Source organism: Bufo bufo, chromosome 6 (assembly GCF_905171765.1).
Source record: "Bufo bufo chromosome 6, aBufBuf1.1, whole genome shotgun sequence".
Taxonomy (NCBI): domain Eukaryota; kingdom Metazoa; phylum Chordata; class Amphibia; order Anura; family Bufonidae; genus Bufo; species Bufo bufo.
This window is the reverse complement of record NC_053394.1, coordinates 179,501,523-179,527,721: the sequence shown is the minus strand read 5'-3', so window position 1 is coordinate 179,527,721 and position 26,199 is coordinate 179,501,523. Positions and strand designations below refer to the sequence as shown.

Sequence of the window (26,199 nt, the reverse complement as noted above, 5' to 3'; positions counted from 1 at the left end):
GTGTGTGGCATATTGTTTACCTGAGCCTCAGAGTGATCGGATGGAGCCGTGGTGCGTGCTTGCTGCCGGGTAACAACCGGATAGGCCTCTTGGATAGTTGGTTGAGGGACAAAAGCAGAGGTGAGCTCCCCCAAGTCGTAGCCCAAAATAACATCAGCGGGCAAATCCTGCATAATTCCCACCTCCACGTTTCCATGCCCTGCCCCCCAATTCAAATGCACCTTGGCAGTGGGAACTTTGTAAATTGCTCCCCCTGCCACCCGTACAGCTACACAGTCTCCGTTGAGGGTGTGCTTAGGCACCAAATGATTTTGAACCAGGGTTAACGTGGCCCCAGAGTCACGTAATCCTTGTATATTCTTCCCCTCCATGTGTACCACCTGGCGGTACCCCTGGCGGTTGTCGGAGGCGGCTTGTATGGGGTTTACCTCGTGTAGGATCCCCAGAGGCTCTTCTATTGAGGTGACTGTGGATGTTGGGAGCACAGATTCTCTTTGGCAGCAGTGTACTGCAGCCCGATTGGGGGGAGGAGGACCCTGGTGGTTCCAGTTCTGGCGAGGTCGGTTACATGGGCAGTCTCTCTGCATGTGCCCCTGTTGGTTGCAGGTGTGGCAGCGGATCGGTGGTCGGGTATTGTACCTAGGAGGGTACGGGTTGTGGCTCGCGGCTGGTCGTGGGTGAGCCAAGGTAGTCACTGCTGGCAGAGGGGTGGTAGATCCATACGTGGTCCGGTGTGGTGTGCGTTGATCTCGCCTGGTGTCTTGGAACTCGTCAGCTAGCTTGGCTGCCTCTGGTAGGGTACGGGGTTTGCGATCTCGTACCCAATTTTGCAGTTCTGTGGTTAGTCCATTAAAAAACTACTCCATTACTATTAACTGGAACATCTCTTCCATAGTGGTGACCCGTGCCGCTTCCATCCACCCCTTGGCGGCTCGCTGTAGTCGGTGTGCCCATTCAGTGTGTGAGTCTTTTGTTTGTTTCTTGATGTCCCGGAATTTGAGTCGGTATGCCTCAGCGGTAATGGCATACCGTGCTAGGATGGCTTGTTTGACTTTGGGATAATTCCTGATGTCTTTGTCTGGGACGGTATGGTATGCCTCTGCGGCGCGGCCTGACAATCTACCTGCCAGCAGGGGTACTTGGTCGGCTGGGCTGATGTCGTGTAGCTGGCACAACCTTTCGAAATCCTGTAGGTATTCGTCAATATCACTTTCTCCTTCTTTGTAATTTTTAAAAGCTTGGTAGGGAATCTTAGTTTTTCCCTGGGTAGTGCTGGTGGGCGCTGGGGCTCCTTCCCCAACTCGCTGAATAGCGTTTTGCTTAGCTACAATGTACTCGTGTACATCTGCTATCAGTCTTTCTAGTGTCTCCACGGAGGGGGTGTTTGGGTAAAAAGCTAACCTGCTATTGAGCTCTCTTGTAAATTCCGTTGGCTCTGTCTCCTGTGGAGTTGCCGCAGTGGTCGCTCTGTCCCCCTCCATGAGTTCGGCCACAAGAGTAGCTTTAGTTTTGTTGCTGGCTATTCTTCCCCTTGCTTCCAATAATTCCTTTAACGTAGTTCGTTTCAATGTTGCATAATTCGTCTCCATTCACCGTTCGTTCGAATGACTGCACATATTCTCGAACTCCGGTATATCCGAATGGCTGTTTTAACAAACTGCTGCTTTGCTGTGCTGCAAGGCTTGTATCCCACCGCTGCCACCAATTGTTGCGGAGCTTCACGGTATACCCTTAATATCTTCACTTAAATCCCTGTGTAGCTGAAGAAGCAGGTCAATATCCAAGAGACAATTTCCCCAGTGACTGGACGACACACAGTTTGGGAATCAACTGACTTTACTAGGCATGCGCACCTGGTTTCAAACTGCCAACAGCCTCATTTACATACAATACATAGATTACTATGGTACAAGGAAAAGTGGGGTCAAACAATAGCAAGGGCTGAGACAACACCCTGCTGGGGAAACAATGGGACAGGAAAAGGGGGGAGGTGAAGAGGTACAGACAAGAAAGACATTCTGTAAGTGGCTCGGTTTGCCACAACCATCAACAGTCTATCAGAGATAAAAGGAAAGATCTTCCTGTGGCTAAACATTTTTCGGAGAAACAGCATAAGGAACAGGATCTGAAATTCACGATTTTAGAAAGAGTTAATGTTTTGAAAAGAGGAGGGGATAGACTTACTCTTTTGAAGAAATGCTAATTAAAATGGATACATCGCCTTGGTACATTGAAACCCCATGGGTTAAATGTAGATTACCGTCAGTGGCGTAACTACCGGGGAAGCGGCTGCTTCGGGGCCCGGGCTGCCAAGGGGGCCCGGCGTCCCGGCAGCGTGTGTGACAGTTTATTTTCAAGTTAGTTAAATATCGATGTCTTAATGTTCAGGGCCCCTTCACAGCAGCTGACCAGGCCCCCTCGCTAATGTGATCTAATCTTACGGTCTCCTAAAGTCTCCTGATGTGTCTGGGAATCGAACCCACAACCTCCAATGTATCAGTGTATCAGAGGCAAAGCATTTATCCACACAACCATAAAGGCTGCATTGAAACTGATTGAGACCCAACACACCCAGCACAGCTATATCTCTATATGACAGCTGTCCCAGCACACTCAGCTCTGCTATATCTCTATATATGGGCAGCTGTAACAGCTATAACAGTAGAAGTCTCATATTTTTTCAGTCAGCAGTAAGGCAGCTCTTATGGTCTTGTGGTTAGATGCTTTGCCTCTGATACAGAAGGTCGTGGGTTTGAATCCCAGCAGAAACTTTTCTGTAATACAAGCACTGACTCCATATATGGACATACAGGGCGGGATACAGGGCAGGACACAGGAAGAGGCTGCATCGCATCGCTGACATGGAGGTAAGTAGAAGTGTTTATTTTTTTTTTTTAATACCCGACTGTTACTGCCATGGGGAGCGGGAGGCACTTGATACTGGCACATGGGGGGAGGGGGGTTGGCACCTGATACTGGCACCTGGGGGGGGGGGGGGGAGGTTGGCACCTGATACTGACACATGGGGGGTGGGAAGGAGAGAGGCACCTGATACTGGCACATGGGGGGGGGGGGGGAGAGGGGTTGGCACCTGATACTGGCACCTGGGGGTGAGGGGGGGTTGGCACCTGGGGGGGGGGAGGCACCTGATACTAGCACATGGGGGGAGGGGAGGGAGAGAGGCACCTGATACTGGCACTTTTTTTGTGGGGGGGGGGGGGATGGCACTATGATACTGGGACATGGGGGGGGAGGGGGGGTTGGAACCTGATACTGGCACATGGGGGGGGAGAGAGGCACCTGATACTGGCACCTGGGGGGGGGGGAGGGGGGTTGGCACCTGATACTGGCACATGGGGGGGGAGGCACCTGATACTGGCACATGGGGGGGGAGAGGGGTTGGCACCTGATACTGGCACATGGGGGGGGGGGGAGAGGCACTTGATACTGGCACTTTTTTTGTGGGGGGGGGGGTGGCACTATGATACTGGGACATGGGGGGAGGAGGGAGAGGCACTTGATACTGGCACATGGGGGGGTTTGGCACTATGATACTGGCACATGGGGGTGGGAAGGAGAGAGGCACTTGATACTGGCACATTGGGGGGGGTGGCACTATGATACTGGTACATGTGGGGGGGAGGAGAGAGGCACTTGATACTGGCACATGATGGGGGGCATCTATGGGGACACTTACTGGCACCTTATTGGGGGGCATTATGGGGGACACTAGGCTGGCAGCCTATCAGAGGCCGGACACTGAGGGGCATCTACTGGGGCACTATATATGGGGCATTTTATACTGGTACATTATGGGGGGCACTAGCAGGAAGGGGGGAGAGGAGCATTATGGGGGAATTTACTGGGGGCACTATATAGGGGTATTTTATACTGGGACATTATGGGGGCACTATGGGGACATTAGCTCAACTGGGGGCATTACAAGGGGGTATTTTTGCACTGTCACATTATAAGGAGAATTATTACTACTGGGGGGGGCATTATAGTGGACTTTATTACTCCCCCATGGTATGACCCCCTAGTAGCAGCACCAGCCTCTCCCTGCTCTGCTATCTCTCTGCCCCTTCTCCAAATCCTTATTATGAAATCTTTCTCATTAGGATAAAGCACATCAGCTCCGCCGAGCCCCCCAGCCAAGTGTTGAAGTGGTGTCTGAGATCCCCAAGGGTCAAGTAACTAAGTTTTCATATGAAATATGTTTGTTATCCACTGTGCCACACAATATACAGTATACCGCTACACTGTGCACCACAATATACAGTATACCGCTACACTGTGCCCCACAATATACCATATACCTATACACTGTGCCAAAGGAGTGGGGTTTACACAGGAGGAGGGAGGTGCGAAGCGCGCTGGGGGGGCCCTTACAAATATTTGCTGGGGGGCCCAGTCACTTCTAGTTACGCCCCTGATTACCATGTTACAGTGGGTATGAGATAGAGGGCATGGGCTCCCGTTGCATGATCTCCAGATACATCATTACATTGAGTGTAGAGACCAGATATGAATTTTTGCATAGATAACGACATTTTTTATGTATTACAGATATGTGGATTCATGGGACGAGAGATGGATGGTGTTCACACCATGCGTTTTAAAAAAAAAAAACAGCAAGCTGGATGAATTGCATTGAATTGCAGAACGCGCCTCTCTGTCCTGATGAACTGATTAACTAACTATAGCCAAGGGATTTTATTGTGTTTTTTTTTTATTTATTTAATAATCCTTTATTATTTTCTGGAACAAATATACAAGTTCTCATATCAACCAGTTAAAATTTACAAATATACTTTATACAAGTTAATACACTTGTTCCTTTTAACCCACCCCATCCCTTTTTTTTTTCCCCCCCTACTGCGGGGTCCGTCCGCATTTTAATATCTACCTTGATTTCTGTTTCCAAACATTCCCAGTATAAGGGATCTTGGGGGCCTGAAGTGAGTAAGGGAGCCTGCCCCCTCGGGGAGCCATCACTCCAATTTCCTTGCCACTCTTCTATAGGCCTCAATAGTGTCTAGCCGAGCCCTCCATTCATAAAAACTAGGACTATTCTTCGTACCCCAATGTTTAATTATCAAGGCCTTTGCGACCATAAAACCTTCCATGCTAACTCATAATTGGTAGGGGGTCAGCTCAGAGCGGGGGAAAAGACCCAATATTGCCTGCGTAAAACTTCGCTTCAATCTTATATCTTTTATATAGTTCCTCACAAATACTAGTCCAATACCCCCACACTTCCGGACAATTCCATAGTAGGTGACCTAACTCCGCATTTTCTGATGAACATTTCCAGCAAAGGTCCTTCCTTTCCTTGTATATCTTGGCGAGGAAGGAGGGGGAGTAGTATAGGCGGTGAACAATCTTGAACTGTATCAAATCTGTATTTCTGAGAAATCAATACTTTTTTTTATGTTTTGATATACGGTATCCCATTCCAAGCTGTTCCCCTCGCCCAATTCAGCTTCCCAGCCTCCCTCACTTTTAAATGTGGTTATTTCCCCCAAACAGTCCCGGAGTTTATGATATATTTGAGAGAGTAAGTTGAGTATCCTTAAATCTAAAACAATAATCCAAGAAAGGGCTTGTCCTAATGGCCAATAAACTTTTATCCTGAGTGCTCATATATGCGTGACTAATTTGTGCATACCTATATCTATCTACAAAGGACGGTATACCTTTTATTAATTCATCTAAGGGAATAATATTACCATGTGATATTATGTGAATTAAGCGGTTAATTCCAGTATTTATAATCTACAATTGACTTAAATTCTTTTAAATTATAATTGTGCCAAAGTGGAGTAAAATGAGTAGGGAATGTCTCACCCAGTAATTTTTTTATCTTATTCCAAACCTTGTTTAGTGTATCGCTAATCAAACATTGTTTTTTCCTCATGTCCAAATGACCAGTCTCCAAGACAGAAAAAATGTCCCTATATGGCCCCTGGAAATCCCTTGAGAGGATACCCAACAACAAAGCGGCCTGGCTTTCTGCCCTCCCCCTCCCAAACACCACTTTATCTGTGCTGCAATATAATATCCCTGGAGGAATGGAAGGGAAAGGCCACCCCTTCTCTCCGATATACAGAGATATTTTTGCTTAATCCTAACCCTTCCCCTCCCCCAGATTAAGTCGTTCATCAATTTGTCCACTAACCCAAAAGTGGAATCATCAATCCATATCGGGCATGCTGTCAGAGGGTATAATGCAATAGGGAGGACCACCATCTTAATCAATGCAATCCTTTCCTCCTGTGACAAGGGCAGCTTCTGCCAAGACCGGATCTTCTCCCTGATCTTATTAACCATAGGAGTTATATTTAAGGAATTATATCGAGACAGGTCCGCACTTATGCTGATACCCAGATATCAGATGGAATCATTTAATCCAAGAAACTTAATGCCTAAGGGCCTGTCAGGGGGCACTCGGACCAGAGGGAGAAGTTCAGATTTAGCCCAGTTTACTTTATACCCAGATATCGCCCCATATTCTTTCAAGATATTCATAACAGGTGTAACGGCCTTCCATCCCTGCCTCAGGAATACAAGAATGTCGTCCGCATATAGACTAATTCTATCTCCCTCTCCTCTCCCTCCAAATCCTACGATCTGATTAGACGGCCGGATTTTACAAGCGAGAGGTTCCAGAGCTAGGGCAAATATCAGAGGTGAAAGGGGACAACCCTGCCGAGTACCTCGCTGTAGGGGGAGCTGTTCTGAGTCGATCCCATTTATCTTAACCCTGGCCCTAGAATCCGAATAAAGTAACGGTATCCATTTAATGAAATGTTCGCCCAAGTTCATTTTATCCAAAGTCGCCCACAGGAAGGGCCACTCCACCCTGTCAAGGGCCTTCTCGGCATCCAAAGACAGGATGGAGCGATCCTCCCCCTCCCCAACATATACATTAAGAAAGGCCCTGCGGATATTAGATTGTATATCTCGTTTTGGGATAAAACCCGTCTGATCCGAATGGATCAGATGGTGAACAACCCCCCTTAACCTGTTTGCAAGCACTTTTGCTAGTATCTTGTAATCGGTGTTAAGTAGCGAAATAGGACGATACGCCCCCACCTCTGTCTTGTCTTTATCTTTCTTCAGGATTAAGGAAATGGAGGCTTCCCTCAAGGAGGGGGGGGAGTGAACCACTCAAAGATTCCTTAAACATTTGCAAAAGAAGAGGCAATACGGTTTTATGATATGCTCTGTAAAATGCAAAAGGTATGCCATCCCTGCCCGGGGCAGTATTGCCCTTTATACTGTCAACAGCTTTCTCCACCTCTTCAAGAGAGAGTGGCAAATTTAGTTTGGCACTATCATGCCCGGAGAGGCAAGGGAGTGCCATACCTTCAAAGAAAAGAGCCTGGGCTCCGTCATCCACCCCGAGGTCCGACCGATATACTTTAGTGAAGTGTTCTACGATTGCGGTTTTGATTTTAAAGCTGTCATTAGTTAGTACACCCGTTGGGAGTTTTATTTGCTTTATTGGGATTTGGGCCTTTTGACTAGCAATCACCGATGCCAGCATTCTACCTGTCTTGCCTTTCTCAAAGAAATCTTGCTGTCCAGCAAAAAAGAGTCTATGTTGCGCCTTTTCATAAAGGAAAGTCTGGTATTCCCTCTTTGCCTCCATTAGTAACGATCGAGTGCCATTCTCATTTTGTTTGGCCAAGGCCGCCTCAAGCGCCCCGACCCTCTCTACCAATTCCTTTTCAGTATTAGCATATTCTGCCCTTTTCCGCATAATCCTCATACTATATGCCCCTCTTATCATAGCCTTCAAGGAATCCCACACATAGTGTATGTGTGTGGATCCATAATTTAGTGCCCAGAATTCTGAAATGTCTTTCCCAATTTTTTCTTGGTCACCGACCACCTGTATCCAAAGTGGGTTTAACCTAAAGGGTTTTTTCCCCACAGGGGGTAGAGAGTCAGCCCTCGAAATTAACATTGGAATATGATCAGATATACCATGTGGTTCGTACTTCATTTTTTGAATCAGTTCCAAAAATTCGGCACTTGCTAGAAATAGATCTATCCTAGACATGGCCCTGCAAGATCTACTAAAGCAGGAGAAGGCCGTTTTTCTTCCCGTACAAGAACTGCCACACATCTATAAGACCCATCTCCTGGCAGATCCCGCTAAGGATCGTGGGTTGATCATTAATACTCCCCCTTCCGCTATACTCGGATACCCTGTCCTTATTATCCATAATAGAGTTAAAGTCTCCCGACACTAATATAGGACACGGATCCCACTTACATAAATATTCTGCAAGTTTCCTAAGTACTTCCGAGGAGAAAGGGGGAGGAATATATACAAACGCAAGTACGCATATCAGTCCCTTCTACCGGCCATATAGGAATACAAATCTTCCCTCTTTATCAATCCATTGATCATATGGCTCATAGTCCACATTCCTATGTATGTAAACACTGACACCTCGTGAATAGGCCGAGTAGTGGGAGTGGTATTCGTACTGCGTCCAAGGTTTTCGCATATATTTCAATTTTTCAGCAGTAAAATGTGTCTCAATCAACCCCACAATGGCAGGTAAATGTCTAGAGATGATATCATATACCACCCTCCGTTTAAGTTTGTCCGCCAATCCGCGGACATTCCATTTTAGTATATGTGACATTTACAGAATAGCGACGAGTGGCCAGGCCCTCCCGCCCCTCTCCCAAATTCTAGATCGGACCCCGCAGCAGAAAACAACCCCCCCCCCCCCCTTCCCCATGGTGCACAGGACAATAAATTCCCATGCGCCTCTTACACATCGCCTAGGCCTCCTCCCCCCCACACCCCCCGGCCCCCCACCCCCACCGCGCTCTAAACAATATCTTGCATGTTATATATATAGTACAGAAAATCATCAAAACATAAATAGCAAACACTGCACTGAACCAGATGACTCTTAATTGAACATACAGAAGGGAAGAAAGAAAAAGAGAAAGAGAAGAAACCGACTGGTTAGAATTCTCATAGCCCCTTAGCCTCCAGCCAAGCGGAGGCTTCCTCCGTACTAGAAAAGAAGAGGACAGTATCTTTATATACTATTCTTAATTTTGCAGGGAACAGCATTGAATATTTGATATTGGCATTAATAAGGCGTTTCTTAATCTCCCCAAATTGCTTCCTCCTAAGCTGAGTAGAGAGAGAATAATCTGGGTAGATCGAGATTTTGTTCCCGTTATAGCTCAGATCGCCAAGTTCTCTCTTTCGCTTCAATACTTTATCACGATCGTGGTTTTAAAATGCACTTGAACCTTTTTGCAATATGTGATTGTTTATATAGATTTTTATGTGAAGGTGCACTTTGTTGGCACAAAGCACTTTATATAAAGACATTTATGGGGATATATACCAAGAACACAATATGAGAAGACACTTGAAATATTTGAATGGACTGAATTTTTCTAACAACACTTGACTTTGTATCAGCTGTTATTAATTGTAATTACTTGATTAAATAATTATGTACACGTGTAATGAAAAGCTGGATATGTATATAGACACCAGCATGATTTTGGTCTATGCACTTGGCTTGAGAAGGATCCCGGAAGGGGATTGAAACGTTGCCTATTTTGTGTCACATGTGTGAATAAAGACACTGCGTTTTTTTTTACAAGAAGAGTGCTGCGTTGATTTTTCATGGATATATATATATATATTTTTTTTATTATTATTATTTTTTTTTGTCGGAGGGAAAAATTTTGTGGGTGCCGTCATGGGTATCGAGAAAACCAATTACCGGTAAGCAATGTTGTTTTCCCCTCACCCATGACGGCACCCCATGCGAGATAGTCTATTAATGAGGAAATTAGGGGGGACCACCGCCTGAAGCACCTTCCTACCAAAGGCGGTATCCGCGTGAAGTTGGAGCCTGTAATGCTTTAAGAAAGTATGTGGGGAACTCCACGTTGCTGCTCTACAAATTTGAGCCAGAGAGGCATCCGCCTTCTCGGCCCAGGACGTAGCCACCGATCGGGTGGAGTAAGCTCCAAACCCTGAAGGGAGAGAGAGACCCTGTGCTAGGTAGGCCTTGGAAATGGCCCTTTTGACCCATCTAGCAATGACTGCCGTGGACACTTAGTCCCTTATTCTTACCCCAAAACTGAATAAGGAGGTTTTCTTCTAACCTCCAGGCCGAAGTAGACTCCAGATAAGTTAACAGACATCTTTTAACGTCAAGGCAATGATACTCCCTTTCTAAATCATTGGAAAGATTTGTGCAAAAGGATGGAAGGATAACATCCTGACTTCTGTGGAAGTCCGTAACCACTTTTGGCTGAAAGGACGGGAGTGGCCTGATGATAACCTTGTCATCTAAGATCTGGGTATACGGTGGAAAAGTAGAGAAGGCTTGTATCTCTGAAATTCTTCTAGCCGATGTAATGTCCAGTAAAAAGGACATTTTAAAGGAGAGCATGTCTATGGTGATCTCCGACAGAGGTTCAAAAGGTTTCTGTGACAGGGACGTCAAGACCGTGTTTAAGTCCCAAGGAGGGGACAAAGGTCTTATGGAAGGGCGGATCCTGGAGGCCGCTGATAGAAACCTTTTTACCCAAGGATGAAGGGCCAGCTGTACATCGAAAAAGTAACTCAAAGCCGCCACCTGAACTCTCAGGGTGGAAGCCTTAAGCCCCTTGTCCAGACCAGCTTGTAAAAAGTCTAGGACTCTTGAAACATTTGGAGGAGAGAAAGGGTCAGGACTGATACCCAAGAAAGAGAAGACTTCCCAGATTTTATTGTATTTCCTAGCCGTAGTAGATTTCCTACTACCCAAAATGGTGGTAACTACCGACTGGGAAAGACCTCGACCTAACCATATCCCCCTTTCAGTCTCCACACTGCTAGGTGCAAGATTTTTGGGTTGGGATGCAGAATTGGGCCTTGATACAATAGATCCTCCCGAGGAGGCAGAATCCAGGGGGGGGGGCTATCACTAAGTTTTGCAGGTTGGAGTACCAGGATCTTTTCGGCCATACTGGGGCAATCAAGGTAATTATAGCTTTTTCCTTCTGGACTTTCTTTAGGACCTGCGGAATTAGGGAAAAAGGAGGGAAGGCATAACCTTCCTCCTCTGACCAATCCTGCGCCAATCCGTCTAGGGCTGTTGGATTGTCCAAACGGTTCAGGGAGAAGAATCTCTCTACTTTTTTGTTCTTCCTGGAGGCAAAGAGGTCTACAGTGGGGAGGCCACATTTTTGAGCTACTGGGAGAATATCTCTGGGTTTAGACACCAATCTCCCTGTTTTAGCTGGACGCGGCTCAGAAAATCGGCCACTATGTTCTCCTTCCCTTTTATGTGGACTGCCGACAGGGACAGATGTTTCTGTTCTGCCAGCTGGAAAATCTGCTGACAAAGTTTTGCCAGAGAGGGTACCCTCGTTCCCCCTTGATGGTTGATATATGCGATTGTTGTTGAGTTGTCCGGATATAGAATTATTTTCTTGTGGGATATGCCCGGAACTACTGATTTTAACGCCATTTCCACTGCCTTTAGCTCTTTGAAGTTTGAGGTGGCTTTCCTGGTGTTCAAATCCCACCTCCCCTGACAGCCTTTGTTCTGGAGTGAGCCCCCCACCCCCAAGTGCTGGCATCCGTAATTATTAGTATCGGATCCTGAAAAGACCAGGGTACCCCTGCCGAAAGATTCTCTGGCACTGTCCACCAAAGGAGAGACATCCTTGCTTCCGAGGATAAATGGAAGGTCCGATCTAACAACTGTTGGCAACCGTTCCATTGATGAAGGATGCAGGACTGTAGTTTTCTTGTATGGGCCTGCGCATATGGGACCGCCGGAATTGTTGCTGTCAGGTGGCCCAGTACTGCCATCGCCATTCTGAAAGAGCAGAGGTAAGATCTGAAGAGATCCCAGACGTGTTCCCTGATGGAAATTATCTTGGTAGATGGAAGGAACGTTTTTTCTACCCAGGAATCTAAGAGGATGCCTAAAAACACACAGGTCTGAGATGGTGACAGGCAAGACTTTCCCCAATTTATTTTCCAGCCCAGGTTCTTTAACAGGGAGCAGGAAACACTGATGTTTTGGTTTAATTTTTCTTTTGTTTGGGAAATAAACAGGAAATCGTCTAGATATGGCAGTAGATATGACAATCTTAGAAAGGAAGCCACCTCCGCAATCACTTTCGTAAAGATTCTGGGGGCTTGTGAAACCCCAAATGGTAGGGCTTTGTACTGCAGGTGTAGACACTCTCCTTGAACCCAGACCGCCGTCCTTAAATTTTTTTGGGAGGACGCGTGAATTGGCACATGGTAATATGCGTCCTCTAAGTCCAGAGTCGGCATCCAGCAATCTCTTGATAGGAGTTCTATGGTTGATCTTATGGTCTCCATACGAAACTTCTTTAGTTTCTTTAAGTTTAGGATTACTCGGAAGGAGCCATTGGGTTTCCTCACAAAAAAAAAAAAAAAAAAAAGAGGAGAGTAAAATCCCTTGCCCCGCTCTGCCTGTGGAACCGGGACTACCACCCCCTTGCGCAGAAGTAATATCTCTGACTCTAAGGCCTGTCTTTTGATCTGGTCTTTGGGGCAATCTGTTTGAACGAATGAATCCCGGGGAAGGGTCAGAAATTCCAACCAGAAACCTTCTCCAATCCCCCCCAGGATCCAACCGTTTTTGGTTACCGTTTTCCAGGCTGGGAGAAAAAGAGATAATCTTCCCCCCACCTGGGACTCGGCGTCATTGCTTATCCTTAGATCTTTGGTCCTGGGGCTTAAAAAGGAAACCTCCGGATTTCTTAGGAAATCTATCCTTTTCCCTTCTATCGTACTGTCTACCCATCTGCTTTTTACTCTGGTATTTACGAAAAAAAGGGGGGCGTTGGGGAACCGGAAAGCCCTTCTTTTTATCTGAGGCTCTTTAAAGTATGTCGTCCAGAGAAGACCCAAAAAGTCTGTCACCTTCACAAGGGATGGAGCAGAGTCTGGCCTTCGAGCCCTGATCCGCTTTCCGGGATTTCAGCCAGATAGCTCTCATAGCCGCATTAGACATGGCGGACGATCTGGCCGAAAATCTAATCATATCCGTGGAGGCATCTGCTAGAAAGTCAGCGGCTTTAAAAAAAAGTAGGAAGAGAAGCTAAAAGTTCCTCTCTTGACTTTTTTTCACTGAGATGCTGTTCTAACTGTTCTAACCAGATATGCAGTGATCTTGAAACCCAGGAGGCTGCGACTGCTGGTCTCAGGCAAGCAGAGGTCGATTCCCACGCCTTTTTTAAATAAATATCTGCTTTTTTTGTCTAATGGGTCTGACAGGCTACCTAAATCATCAAACAACAATGCAGATTTCTTGGCGATCTTTGCTACCGGGGCGTCTACTGTAGGGGCCTTGTCCCAAATAGCTGCTACTTTTTCTTCAAAGGGATATTTCCTTTTAACTGAATTTGGGATAAAAGATTTCCTGTCAGGATTTTTCCATTCCTTTTTAATTAACGCTTGGAGATTTTCATGAATGGTGAAGACCCTATGCTTCCTGGGGCCTAATCCCTGAAAAGCTAGGTCTGCTGTTGACTTAGGCTGTTTCACATCCTCCAGTTGCATTGTCGCTCTGACAGCTTTAAGTAGGTTTTGGGTGTCCTCAGGTGAAAATAGGCACCTCCCTGCTTCCTCATCTTCTGATGATGTAGCGTCGTTAGAAAATAACTGACCCGCTTCCCTTTCTTCCACATCCGAGAGGTCTATATCAGAATCCCTAACATCCGGGGACTTGTCTGGTGACCTATGGCGGCCCTTATTAAATGATTTTAAGGAGGCCCTGACCTCGGATCGTATTAGGGACCTCATATTTCTGGAGAGGCTCTGAGACTTCTCCGCCACCAGTTTATCAATACACGGCGTGCATAGCGGCTTAGAATAAGAAGATGCTAGGGCCACTCTGCATCCCGCACACTCTTTATGTTTTGTTTTTGAAGCCACTTTTTTGGGGGTCTTTGCAACCTAAAACAAGTCAAACAACACCCCATTAATAAAAAGATCAACCTCACCACTGATCTTTGTCCCCACTCCTCAGGACCGGTACCGGACTAGCGGGCCTCGAGGGTTCCAGGGGTTCAGCGCGTCCATCCGCTGGCTCTGTCATCCTGTAGGAATAGAGCCTCTTCAGCACAGCACTGTGTGCTCCATCAGCTGGCTGGATTCCCCCGCAGGCCCATTTATATTTTAACGGACGCGCCTAGGCTATTCCGGCGCTTTTTCCCCGCTTCCGGGTTAAGCTCCGCCGAGCGCACAGACGCCTCCCCGACGCCGACAGGAACCAGGCAGAACGCCGTACAGCATGAGGGAAGCCGCTTGAACACGGCCACAGCGGCTCCCTCGGGATCGGCGTCGGAATGCAGGGGAAGGCAGACTTTAGGCAGCAGCTCTCAGAGAGCTTTCAGCCGCCTGGGGAAGCCCTGACACTGGATCAGAACCTGGGCCTCCCCCCAGCTGCAGGTAAGAACCATCTTCAATCCTCCCAGGAACCTCCTATCCGGAGGACAGGAAACCTGAACTGGTGCTTGGTGGGGGTGTGAACCTTTTATCTTCTCAGGTTTCCTGTCCCGGATGGGAGGTCCCTGGTCGCATGGGGTGCCGTCATGGGTGAGGGGAAATTCTCGCTCCATTCACTTGAATGGAGCAAGCACTTGTAATTACACTATGCCACTGCTCCAAAGGAGAAGACACGTAGTGTAATGATCGGCAGGGGTGCAAAGTGTCAGACCCCGCCAATCTGATATTGATGATCTATCCTGACGATAGATCATCAATATGTATGGCCTGCACATCCCCTTTAATCATTAAAGGGAGCCTGTTACCTGGATTTTGGGTATAGAGCTGAGGACATCCAATAGAGAGAATCCAGCTTCTTGTGGAGTAAAAAATAGTTCTTTATAGGCTCATCATATAAAATCCACCAAAATCACAGGAAAAAGGTGTAGTGACATGTTTCGGGCTACAAAATTCAGCCCTTCATCATAATGTCTTGATGAAGGGCTGGATTTTGTAGCCCGAAACATGTTAGCACACCTTTTTCCTGTGATTTTGGTGGATTTTATATGATGAGCCAATAAAGAACTATTTTTTACTCCGCAAGAAGATGGATTCTCTCTTTCTATTGGATATTCTATTAGGCCCAGTTCTGGCCTTTTTTCCGTGCTTCGTGGATTAAAGTCAGAGGTGAGAGCTGCAGCCATTTCTATCAGAGCTGAGGACATGGGTTGCTAGATGGCCGCTAGCACATCCGCAATACCCAGTCCCCATAGCTTTGTGTGCTTTTATTGTGTAAAAAAAACGATTTGATACATATGCAAATTAACCTGAGAGGAGTCAGAGCTTGAAAATATGACTCTTCTCTGGTCACATAAGTAAGATATGACTCTTTAATGTTAATTTGCATAAAAGGCGGGAAGTACAAAAATGCATAATACTTATTGAATTTGTCTGCAAATGAAATTAAAAGTGTAATTTATATGTTTAGGGTAACACAATAAACATTTAGAAACGCTCAGTGAGGGTAGCATAGTAGAGGTGACAGGTTCCCTTTAAGTCCTATGTACCCCAGAATGGTATCAATCAAAACTACATCATATCCCACAAAAAAAAAACAAGCCTGTATATGGTTACATTGGCAGGAAAATGAAAGTATGGCTCTTAGATTGTGGCAACATAAAAACCATGGTTTTTGCATAAGTGATATTATTGCTCAAAAAATATTCATATTTGGCATCGCAGTAACCATACTGACCCAGAGAATGAAAGTAACTCGCTAGTTATGCGGCACCGTAAATGTTGTAAATTTAAAGTGCAAAAAATAATGGCGGGCTGCCTTTATTTCTATTACCACTCCTAAATAATAATAATAATAAATAATTTTTAAAAAAGTTAATCAATAAGTTATATGTACCACAAAAAATACAATTTATCCAGCAAAAAACAAGCTCTCATGTGTCTACAACTGCCAAAAAGTATAAAAGTTCACAGAAAAAAATAATTGGCAAAAATCGGTAATCGTTAGTGTTAAAGGGATTCTGTCACCAGGTTTCACCCCTGTCAGCTAAACATATGCTGATGTTCAGGGCCTCATCAGGATTCCTAATGTGGGCTTCTAAATGTGATCCGTAGCCTTATTTTGCTAAAAAACAGGTTTTACTAACCTGTCACTCAAAGAAATAAGGTGCCCAAGGGGATGTCAAGGGATGCAAGGTGCCGGCCGCACCCACTGCCGTTCGTGCCCAGCGCCGCCTTTCCAGACTTCTGCACCGCCTCCTAATCCTCTGTGCTGCCTCTCGCTCTCCCTCCATCGCCCCTCCTCCTGCTGTAAGATCTCGCGCGTGCGCACAGGGCTCTGCCTGATGTGCCCGTGCGGACTTCTCGATTTGGCTTCTTAAAGCGAAGTGCGCATGTGCCGGCACTTCGCTCAACCCAGGTATGACCTGCACTCTGGCGCCAGCCTCTCAGAGCCCTGTGCGCACGCGCAAGATCTTACAGCAGGAGGAGGGGGGATGGAGGGAGAGCGAGAGGCGGCACAGAGGATTAGGAGGCGGTGCAGAAGTCTGGAAAGGCGGCGCTGGGCACGAACGGCGGTGGGTGCGGCCTGCACCTTGCATCCCTTGACATCCCCTTGGGCACCTTATTTCTTTGAGTGACAGGTTTGTGAAACCTGTTTTTTAGCAAAATAAGGCTACGGATCACATTTAGAAGCCCACATTAGGAATCGTGATGAGGCCCTGAACATCAGCATATGTTTAGCTGACAGGGGTGAAACCTGGTGACAGAATCCCTTTAAGCGAATCGAGCTTCGGATCACAAATCCAAAATCAATTTGTTCAAACACTTCAGGGTTCATTTGTCAAACTGGTGTAAAGTAGAACTGGCTTAGTTTCCCATAACTACTAATCGGAATTCGCCTTTCATTTTTCACAGCTCCTTTGGATAATAAAAGGTGGAATCTGAATGGTTGCTGTGGCCAATAAGCCAATTCTACTTTACACCAGTTTGATAAATGAACCCTGAAGTGTTTGAACAAATTGACTTTGGATTTGTGATCCGAAGCTCGATTCGCTTAACACTAACGATTATCGATTTTTGCCAATAATTTTTTTCTGAGAACTTTTTTACTTTAGACAAATCTCCCCCCTTTGTTTTAATGCTGTCCGGAGACGTGTCTCCCTACAGCATTAGGGCTTGCTCACACGGCCGTTGTGTGCTGTATTGTGGTCCGCAATACACGGGCACAGGCCCGTGTGCACTCCGCATCACGGATACGGACCCATTCACTTGAATGGGTCCCCAATCACGGAGATGTGGGACGGAAGCACGGATCGTAAACCCCACAGAAGCACTGAGGAGTGTTCTATTTTTTTGCGCTGCGGACGGATCACAGACCCATTCAAGTTGAATGGGTCTCTGGATCCGTCCTGGGCCGCCGCATGGACGTTGCCTGTGCATTGGGGACCGCAAATTGAATGAATAATCCCTTTTGCATCCTTAAAGAGAACCTGTCATCAACTTTATGCTGACCTCACTGAGGGGAGGATAAAATAGTGACAGAAATGCAGATATCAGCGGTGTGTCACTCATGAGCTAATAGTATGTGGTTGCTCAGAACCAGCATCATAATCATTGCAGCTCGGGCCTGGAAAAGAGTCAAATCTACCTGAGAAGAGTCATGGTTATTCATAATCTCCTGCTCTCTCACCCATCAGCTGCTGATAGGCAGTTCTCTCCTAGAAAGAAAGGGAGAAAACTAGGTACAAGACGGTCAGTCATCAGCAGGTGGGCAGGGAGAGCTGCAATTCATGAATAACCAGGACTCTTCTCAGGTGGCCGGGACACTTTTCCAATGATTGTGATGTTGGCTCTCGTTAACCACTTACTTTTAACTTTTAAATGACAGATCGCTGAAATCAACTCGCCTGTCTCTACTTTATACTGCCATTAGTATGGGCAGCAGTAGGTTGATGACAGGTTCCCTTTAAATACATGTTAAAATAGCAATCTGAAGTCTGGTTTGGTACTGAGGTACTTTGGATTCCGAATTTTAAATGTTGCAGAAATTAATACAGAATTCATTCACCAAAGTCTTGCGCATCTTCGGGTGAGACAAATTTTGCTTCTATAATCTGAAGCTCGATTCGCTCAAGCCTAGTAATCACCCTTAAAGTGTACCCAAGTAAAAAAAAAAAAAAAAAAAAAGTTGCATAATGGCTGTACTTTGTACAATCATAACTGTGAAGAAAACGTTTTTTTTTGGGCTTCCCTAATGTCTCCAAGTTATATTACTATTATTCAGCTGCACAGCTAGATACATCTCACGCAGATGCAGGGAGCGTCTCGCTTCTGCCAGCACTGCATTACTGTGACCGTATTTCCCTTATGTCACAGTATGTTTGTTTTCAGCTTTGCAGCTCACAGAACAGATAAGGAAGGAAAGAATCACACTTACAGACACACAGGAGGCTCCTATAAAACTTCAAAAGGTTGTTGTATAGAAACAGTTATTGTATCAGGCTCGGGATCTTAGCTAGCTCTGACATGCCCCCATTTCCTGTGAGCCATCTTCTGAGCCTCTGTTACCAGCACAGCAGGCAGTGGACTGCAAATCCTCTGTGCCATCAGCTCCCCCCAGTGCCATCAGCTATAAGTACCATCAGCTCCCCCCATGCCATCAGCCATATGTACCATCAGCCCCCCAGTGCTATCAGCTATATGTGCCATCAGTCCCCCAGTGCCATCAGCCCCCTCCCCCCTGAGTGCCATCAGCTCCCCCCAGTGCCATCAGTCCTGTGCCATCAGCTCCCACCATGCCATCAGTCATCTGTGCATCAGCTTCCCCCAGTGCCATCAATCCTTTGTACCAGCCCCCAAGTGCCATCATCCCCTCCGATGCCAGCGTGCCCTCAGCTCCCCCAGTGCCACCATCTCAGCTCCTAGTCTCCAAAAGCCCTTTAATACTTACCTCTCCTGTAGGGGCGCCGCTCCACAACTCCTCTCCTCCTCCTTCTCCGCGCGCTGCACTGTCGTCCTGATGTCACGCAGCGTCAGGTCATAGTGCAAGTATGCGTGCACTATGTCCTGACGATGTGTCAGGAGGACAGTGCAGCGCACAGGCCGACGGGTGACCGTGGAGCAGTGAGTAGTAGCCAGGGCGGGGCAAAAGGGCAGCTGCCCCGGGCCCAGTTGTTCCTGGGGGGCCCTGCAACTAGCCACAAATTCAATGACCAGGAAGCGGTGAAGGCTTTGTACTCACCGCTTCCTGGTCCTCGGCTGTCTGCTGTGCAGGGCTGCGCACAGCGTGAGGCGCTCTGTGACGTCACACTGTGCGCAGCCTTCACAGCACAGCCGACAGCAGGAGGATGCAGATCACGCTGGAGGAGAGGAGCAGCGGAGCAGGAGAGGTAAGTGGATTTTTTTATTTTATAATCATGAGGCTGATGGACACTTCTGAGGGCTGATGGAGAGGCTGCTGGGGGCTGCTATGAGGCTACTGGGGGCTGATGAGAGGCATGGAGCTCTTATCTGAGGTCTGATTGGGGGCCATTCATATTGGGGCCTGAGCTGAGGTCTGATTGGGGATCTTATATGGGGCTGTTAGCTGAGGTCTGATTAACATTGGGGGTCTGATCTGAGGTATAATGAAAAATATTTTTTTCTTATTGTCCCCCTCTAAAACATAGGTAGAAAGGAGGACCCCCGTGGGACAGCAGAAGGGCAAAAAATACGGTACTTGCTTGCTCCTCCTCACCTCCCCTGCCCTTTGCTCGCCGTGATGTCACGCGGAGGCACTGCAACGCTAGGGTGAGCCGAGCCCCAGTCTCCTTCCTGAACTGCAGAGCGGTGCCCTCTTCCAGCACTGAGCCTGCTGGAGTCTTCAGAACTGTAAGTATTTACAGTAATTCACTGTAAGCGATATTAAATAAATATATATATATATATATATATATATATATATAGTACAGACCAAAAGTTTGGACACACCTTCTTATTCAAAGAATTTTCTTTATTTTCATGACTATGAAGGCATCAAAACTATGAATTAACACATGTGGAATGATATACATAACAAACAAGTGTGAAACAACTGAAAATATGTCATATTCTAGGTTCTTCAAAGTAGCCACCTTTTGCTTTGATTACTGCTTTGCACACTCTTGGCGTTCTCTTGATAAGCTTCAAGAGGTAGTCCCCTGAAATGGTCTTCCAACAGTCTTGAAGGAGTTCCCAGAGATGCTTAGCACTTGTTGGCCCTTTTGCCTTCACTCTGCAGTCCAGCTCACCCCAAACCTTCTCGATTGGGTTCAGGTCCGGTGACTGTGGAGGCCAGGTCATCTGGCGCAGCACCCCATCACTCTCCTTCATGGTCAAATAGCCCTTACTTTCAAAGTTTTCCCAATTTTTCGGCTGACTGACTGACCTTTATTTCTTAAAGTAATGATGGCTACTCGTTTTTCCTTACTTAGCTGCTTTTTTCTTGCCATAATACCAATTCTAACAGTCTATTCAGTAGGACTATCAGCTGTGTATCCACCTGACTTCTCCTCAACGCCACTGATGGTCCCAACCCCATTTATAAGGCAAGAAATCCCACTTATTAAACCTAACAGGGCACACCTGTGAAGTGAAAACAATTTCAGGGGACTACCTCTTGAAGCTCATCAAGAAAACGCCAAGACTGTGCAAAGCAGTAATCAAAGCAAAAGGTGGCTACTTTGAAGAACCTAGAATATGACATATTTTCAGTTGTTTCACACTTGTTTGTTATGTATATAATTTCACATGTGTTAATTCATAGTTTTGATGCCTTCAGTGTGAATCTACAATTTTCATAGTAATGAAAATAAAGAAAACTCTTTAAATGAAAAGGTGTGTCCAAACTTTTGGTCTGTACTGTAATATATATATATATATATATATATATATATATATATATATATATAGAAAAGAAAAAGTCCAGTGGGAGCACCAACCAGAATGTGGGTGCAGGGTCCAGCGCAGGGAAGCGGCAATCCCCAATGGTATAAAAAACAAAGAAGTAGGACTGCACTCCAAGATGGTGATAAAATCAGCAGTTGTTTATTCACCCATGATATGGCAAGTCTTGCCATATCATGGGTGAATAAACAACTGCTGATTTTATCACTATCTTGGAGTGCAGTCCTACTTCTTTGTTATATATATATATACACACACACACACACACACACAAAGAATTATTAGGAACACCATACTAATACGGTGTTGGACCCCCTTTTGCCTTCAGAACTGCCTTAATTCTACGTGGCATTGATTCAACAAGGTGCTGATAGTATTCTTTAGAAATGTTGGCCCATATTGATAGGATAGCATCTTGCAGTTGATGGAGATTTGAGGGATGCACATCCAGGGCACGAAGCTCCCGTTCCACCACATCCCAAAGATGCTCTATTGGGTTGAGATCTGGTGACTGTGGGGGCCATTTTAGTACAGTCAACTCATTGTCATGTTCAAGAAACCAATTTGAAATGATTTGAGCTTTGTGACATGGTGCATTATCCTGCTGGAAGTAGCCATCAGAGGATGGATACATGTTCTCATTCTGTTTACGCCAAATTCGGACTCTACCATTTGAATGTCAACAGAAATCGAGATTCATCAGACCAGGCAACATTTTTCCAGTCTTCAACAGTCCAATTTTGGTGAGCTCGTGCAAATTGTAGCCTCTTTTTCCTATTTGTAGTGGAGATGAGTGGTACCCGGTGGGGTCTTCTGCTGTTGTAGCCCATCCGCCTCAAGGTTGTGCGTGTTGTGGCTTCACAAATGCTTTGCTGCATACCTCGGTTGTAACGAGTGGTTATTTCAGTCAACGTTGCTCTTCTATCAGCTTGAATCAGTCGGCCCATTCTCCTCTGACCTCTAGCATCCACAAGGCATTTTTGCCCACAGGACTGCCGCATACTGGATGTTTTTCCCTTTTCACACCATTCTTTGTAAACCCTAGAAATGGTTGTGCGTGAAAATCCCAGTAACTGAGCAGATTGTGAAATACTCAGACCGGCCCGTCTGGCACCAACAACCATGCCACGCTCAAAATAGCTTAAATCACCTTTCTTTCTCATTCTGACATTCAGTTTGGAGTTCAGGAGATTGTCTTGACCAGGAGCACACCCCTAAATGCATTGAAGCAACTGCCATGCGATTGGTTGACTAGATAATTGCATTAATGAGAAATAGAACAGGTGTTCCTAATAATTCTTTAGGTGAGTGTGTATATATATATTAGGGCCGCAACGATTAATCAAAGTTTTCGATAATATTCCATAACGGGATTCGTTGTCGACGAATCCAGTTATCGAATAATCGCCCGATTCGTTGCTATGCGGGTGGGAGCGGGCGGTCAGGCGCTATGCCTGCGTGTCCTTAAACTTTAAATCAGCGCATATTTATTACCTTACAATGAAGCTCGGGTAACAGGCAGAGCGGGCGGCAGCGTAACGTCACTTTCTCACGTGACGCGCCTGCTCCACCTGCTTCATTCATGAAGTGGACAGAGCAGGCGCGTCACGTGAGTTAGTGACGTTATGCCGCCGCCTGCTCTGCCTGTTACCGGAGCTTCATTGTAAGGTAAAAAAGATGGGCTGATTTAGAGTTCAAGTAAAAGTTACTGCCAGTTAAGTTGCTGTGAGCGGCGGGGACGGGTATCTGTGCACTGCTATGTGGAGGGGAATCTGTGGATGGCACTGTTATGGAGAGGGGGATCTCTGCACATATGCTATGTGCAGATGCTATATAGTGTCATCCACAGATCCCCCTCCCCCCTAACAGTGCCGTGCACAGATTCCCCTCCCCCTAACAGTGCCGTGCACAGATCCCCCTCCCCCTAACAGTGCCGTGCACAGATCCCCCTCCCCCTAACAGTGCCGTGCACAGATCCCCCTCCCCCTAACAGTGCCGTGCACAGATCCCCCTCCCCTAACAGTGCCGTGCACAGATCCCCCTCCCCCTAACAGTGCCGTGCACAGATCCCCCTCCCCCTAACAGTGCCGTGCACAGATCCCCCTCCCCCTAACAGTGCCGTGCACAGATCCCCCTCCCCTAACAGTGCCGTGCACAGATCCCCCTCCCCCTAACAGTGCCGTGCACAGATCCCCCTCCCCCTAACAGTGCCGTGCACAGGTCCCCCTCCCCTAACAGTGCCGTGCACAGATGCCCCTCCCCCTAACAGTGCCATGCACAGAGGTTGTGGACCAGTGTGTGTCCACAATCTCCCCCCACAGCCCGTTCCCGCTGTCCCACAGGGGTCCTCCTTTCTGCTTATACTCTACCTGTGTGACTTATGTGACCAAGGTCCGGAGCGACCGAAACGTCATAAAGTCTCGGAGTCACAATATTGGCATCTCTCTGTTATTACTTTTGTACCCTTCGGAGGACATGTCAGAATAAAATAATTTTTATTTGCACGATAACCTTGAGTGTGCGGTGGTCTCTCTCTTACTACTATTTAACCAGATTATATCCACTCCACTGAAACACCTCACAGACTGGACAACGAGTGCAACCCTAACAATCTCCCTTACTACCGTATGTATTTGTGTCAGAAGTTGTGCTTTTTTTTTTATTTTTAGAATAATGATACAGCCATTTTATTTGATACTTTTGTGCTGATTCTTTGTTTTGTTCTCTATATTAAGGGACACTATAGTCACCAGAACCACAACAGCTAAACGTAGTAGTTCTGGTGTCTATAGCATGTCTCTGCAAGCTTCTTAATGTAAACAGTTGCCTTTTCAGAAGAAAAAGGCAGTATTTACATTACTGCCAAGGATCAGGGCAGGCGGGATCCAGGGGTCCCAAGTAAATTCTTGCCCAGGGTCCAATCAATATTAAAGATGGCCTTGGTAGTAGCAAGCACTTCCCTCCCGCTCCGTGGTCACATGACACAAACAAATCCTTGATGCAAAAAATTTGCATTGAGGATTTTTTTGTGTCGAATTACTCGATTCAATCGAGTAATTGTTTCAGCCCTAAGGTCAAGGCATGTCCATGCAAGTGCAGCCACCCTCTCCATTCATCGCTAGAGGACTGCCAGAAATAGTAAAGCTAGAGCTCAGTTATTTTCAGAACTCCCATATCAGGGAATGGAGGGTTGCAGCACATGCACAGCTTCTCAACCTTCATTTCAGGGAGACTCGTTCTGGTGCTATGAGGTGGGACCTGCACCTATCTGACATTTATGGCAATATATAGCTATATGCCACAAATATTCAGATGTGAAAACCCGTTTAAAGGGTTTCTGTCAGCAGGAAAATAGTTATTAACCTGGCTGACATTAGTGATGTACTAATGTCAGCTGAACATAACTATATTAGTGCCATGTCACTGCGTGCCGCAGTTATTGGGAAAAAACTTTTATAATATGTATGCAAACAGCGTAGGCGCAAGATTTACACTGCAGACAGGGCCGTCAAAAGGAGACCAGTGCTGCCTGGCCCTGTCAATCAAGTGTAGCAGGGCGTGGCCAGAGTTGGGAGAACGGAGCCCCCCCCCACTCCTAGAGGCTCATTATCATATTGTAAAAGTTAGTTTTTCTCAATAACGCCGGCACATAGTTAGGACTAATATAGTTATGTTCAGCTGACATTAGCACATCGCTGACTGCTGACATTTTCCTGCTGACTGCTAGGTTCTGCACTTATCTCTTCACTGTCTCCGAGTAGACTGATGAAAACCACCGACAGAAATCTGTAAGAGTCTATGAACTGCTAAGGCACGCGGGGCGCAGCCACTACTGACTCCTTTATTTCTCCCAAGAGCTGGATTATCAGATGACATATAATCCAAGACCGGGGGTGAAAGAAAATCACTGCCTCTCCAGTGTATGGATTTCATCAGTCCGTTCTCAGACAGTGACCAGGGAAGGGCGAGGAAATGAAGTGCAAAATCTGAATGACAGAATTCACCATTTTCACTTACACTATTGAGTTATGAATGAAAAAACTAAGTTTAGGTGGGATTTAAAAGACAAAACCAGGACGGGCTCAGTCACAGACACTCACCGAGCATTGAACGATTGCCTTGGCAACCTGACCACCAAGCATGGAGGTACATGCCCGATATCAGGCAGTAAAGTATGCTTGGACTCCCCCTTTAATACCAGGTCTGGCGATGACCATTACTAGAACATGGCTCATGGACATTGATAGAGGTTTCCGAATGAGAACGCGGAGGTGATGTGACAAGTGGTAGAAGCCCTCACCTCTCCGGTCAGCAGGTAGATGATCTCCAGGGTGAGGTGCAGCACCCTCTCGCTTACATTACTCTCGCCCATGTCCATCCTCACAGGATGATACGAGGTCCCGATGGTTTGGGGTTTCGCACTTTTCCCGTCTTGACATGAAATACAGGAATAAAACAATACAAATCAGTCATTATCCGTGAGGCATCTCTATCATTGTATACTATTTCTATTTCCTATTAGACTAAGTTCCCGGGGTTCAAAAAGTCTTTGTGCATCATTTAGCCTTTAACCTGTCATTGTGTTGTGTCCCATTGTGGTGGAGCAATAACTACAGCGCCCCTACTGTCTGTGGGCGGTTATGACAATAGAAATGTATGAAATTAAGCCTCTGCACCATACGACTTAGTACATAATGGGCGACCTGCTTCTAAACCACAATTTCACAAGGATGCCTGATCAATTCACCTGCACTCGCTAACACCGAGGACGCACATCAACCGCCTCTCTTCTAACTCCTCACCGGAGGAAATTCACACGGGCACTTCCGGTCTGGGGGGCGCGCCCCCATCCATGCGTTCCGCTACGTGCGTGCCACAGGCTTCATGTGCGGCCGGTCAATCCTTCCTCCGGGTCCCATTCTTATGATTCCGCCCTTACTCATTGCAGCTTTAGTGGTAATGGTTTTATATGTCATCAGTATGTGTCCAGAGGAACATCTGCAATGGTGTCTACTGTTTTTCCAGAGAATGGGATGTTGTGCAGAGTTTAAATGTTGAAGTCACACCAGAGCTCCATTTTCAAGATTGGCGGAGGATCGCCTCCCAATCATAACGTGAGTATATACTATAGAACAGGAGTAGGCAAGCTCTGGCACTCCAGCTGTGAAACTACAACTCCTAGCATAGACATGAATGGAGCATGGTAGGAATTGTAGTTTCAGAGGTTGCTCACCCCT

At 46.5% G+C, this 26,199-nt stretch overlaps 1 protein-coding gene across 2 annotated transcripts in view; it reads right to left on the bottom strand.

Annotated features, from left to right (window-relative positions):
* The window catches only part of LOC121004438 (zinc finger protein 2-like), a 53,689-nt gene extending 27,887 nt beyond the window's left edge, over window positions 1–25,802 (bottom strand). The window contains exons 1-2 of one of the 2 annotated variants that reach the window (XM_040436651.1): window positions 25,710–25,802; window positions 25,263–25,393 (exon numbers count right to left, since the gene is read on the bottom strand). In XM_040436651.1, coding sequence (XP_040292585.1) covers window positions 25,263–25,340 — 78 coding nt within the window. In that variant the 5' untranslated portion in view covers window positions 25,341–25,393; window positions 25,710–25,802. Of the gene's footprint in view, window positions 1–25,062; window positions 25,151–25,262; window positions 25,394–25,709 lie in introns of those variants that run through there. The other variant, XM_040436652.1, reaches the window with a different exon arrangement.
* Between the last annotated feature and the right edge of the window lie 397 nt (window positions 25,803–26,199).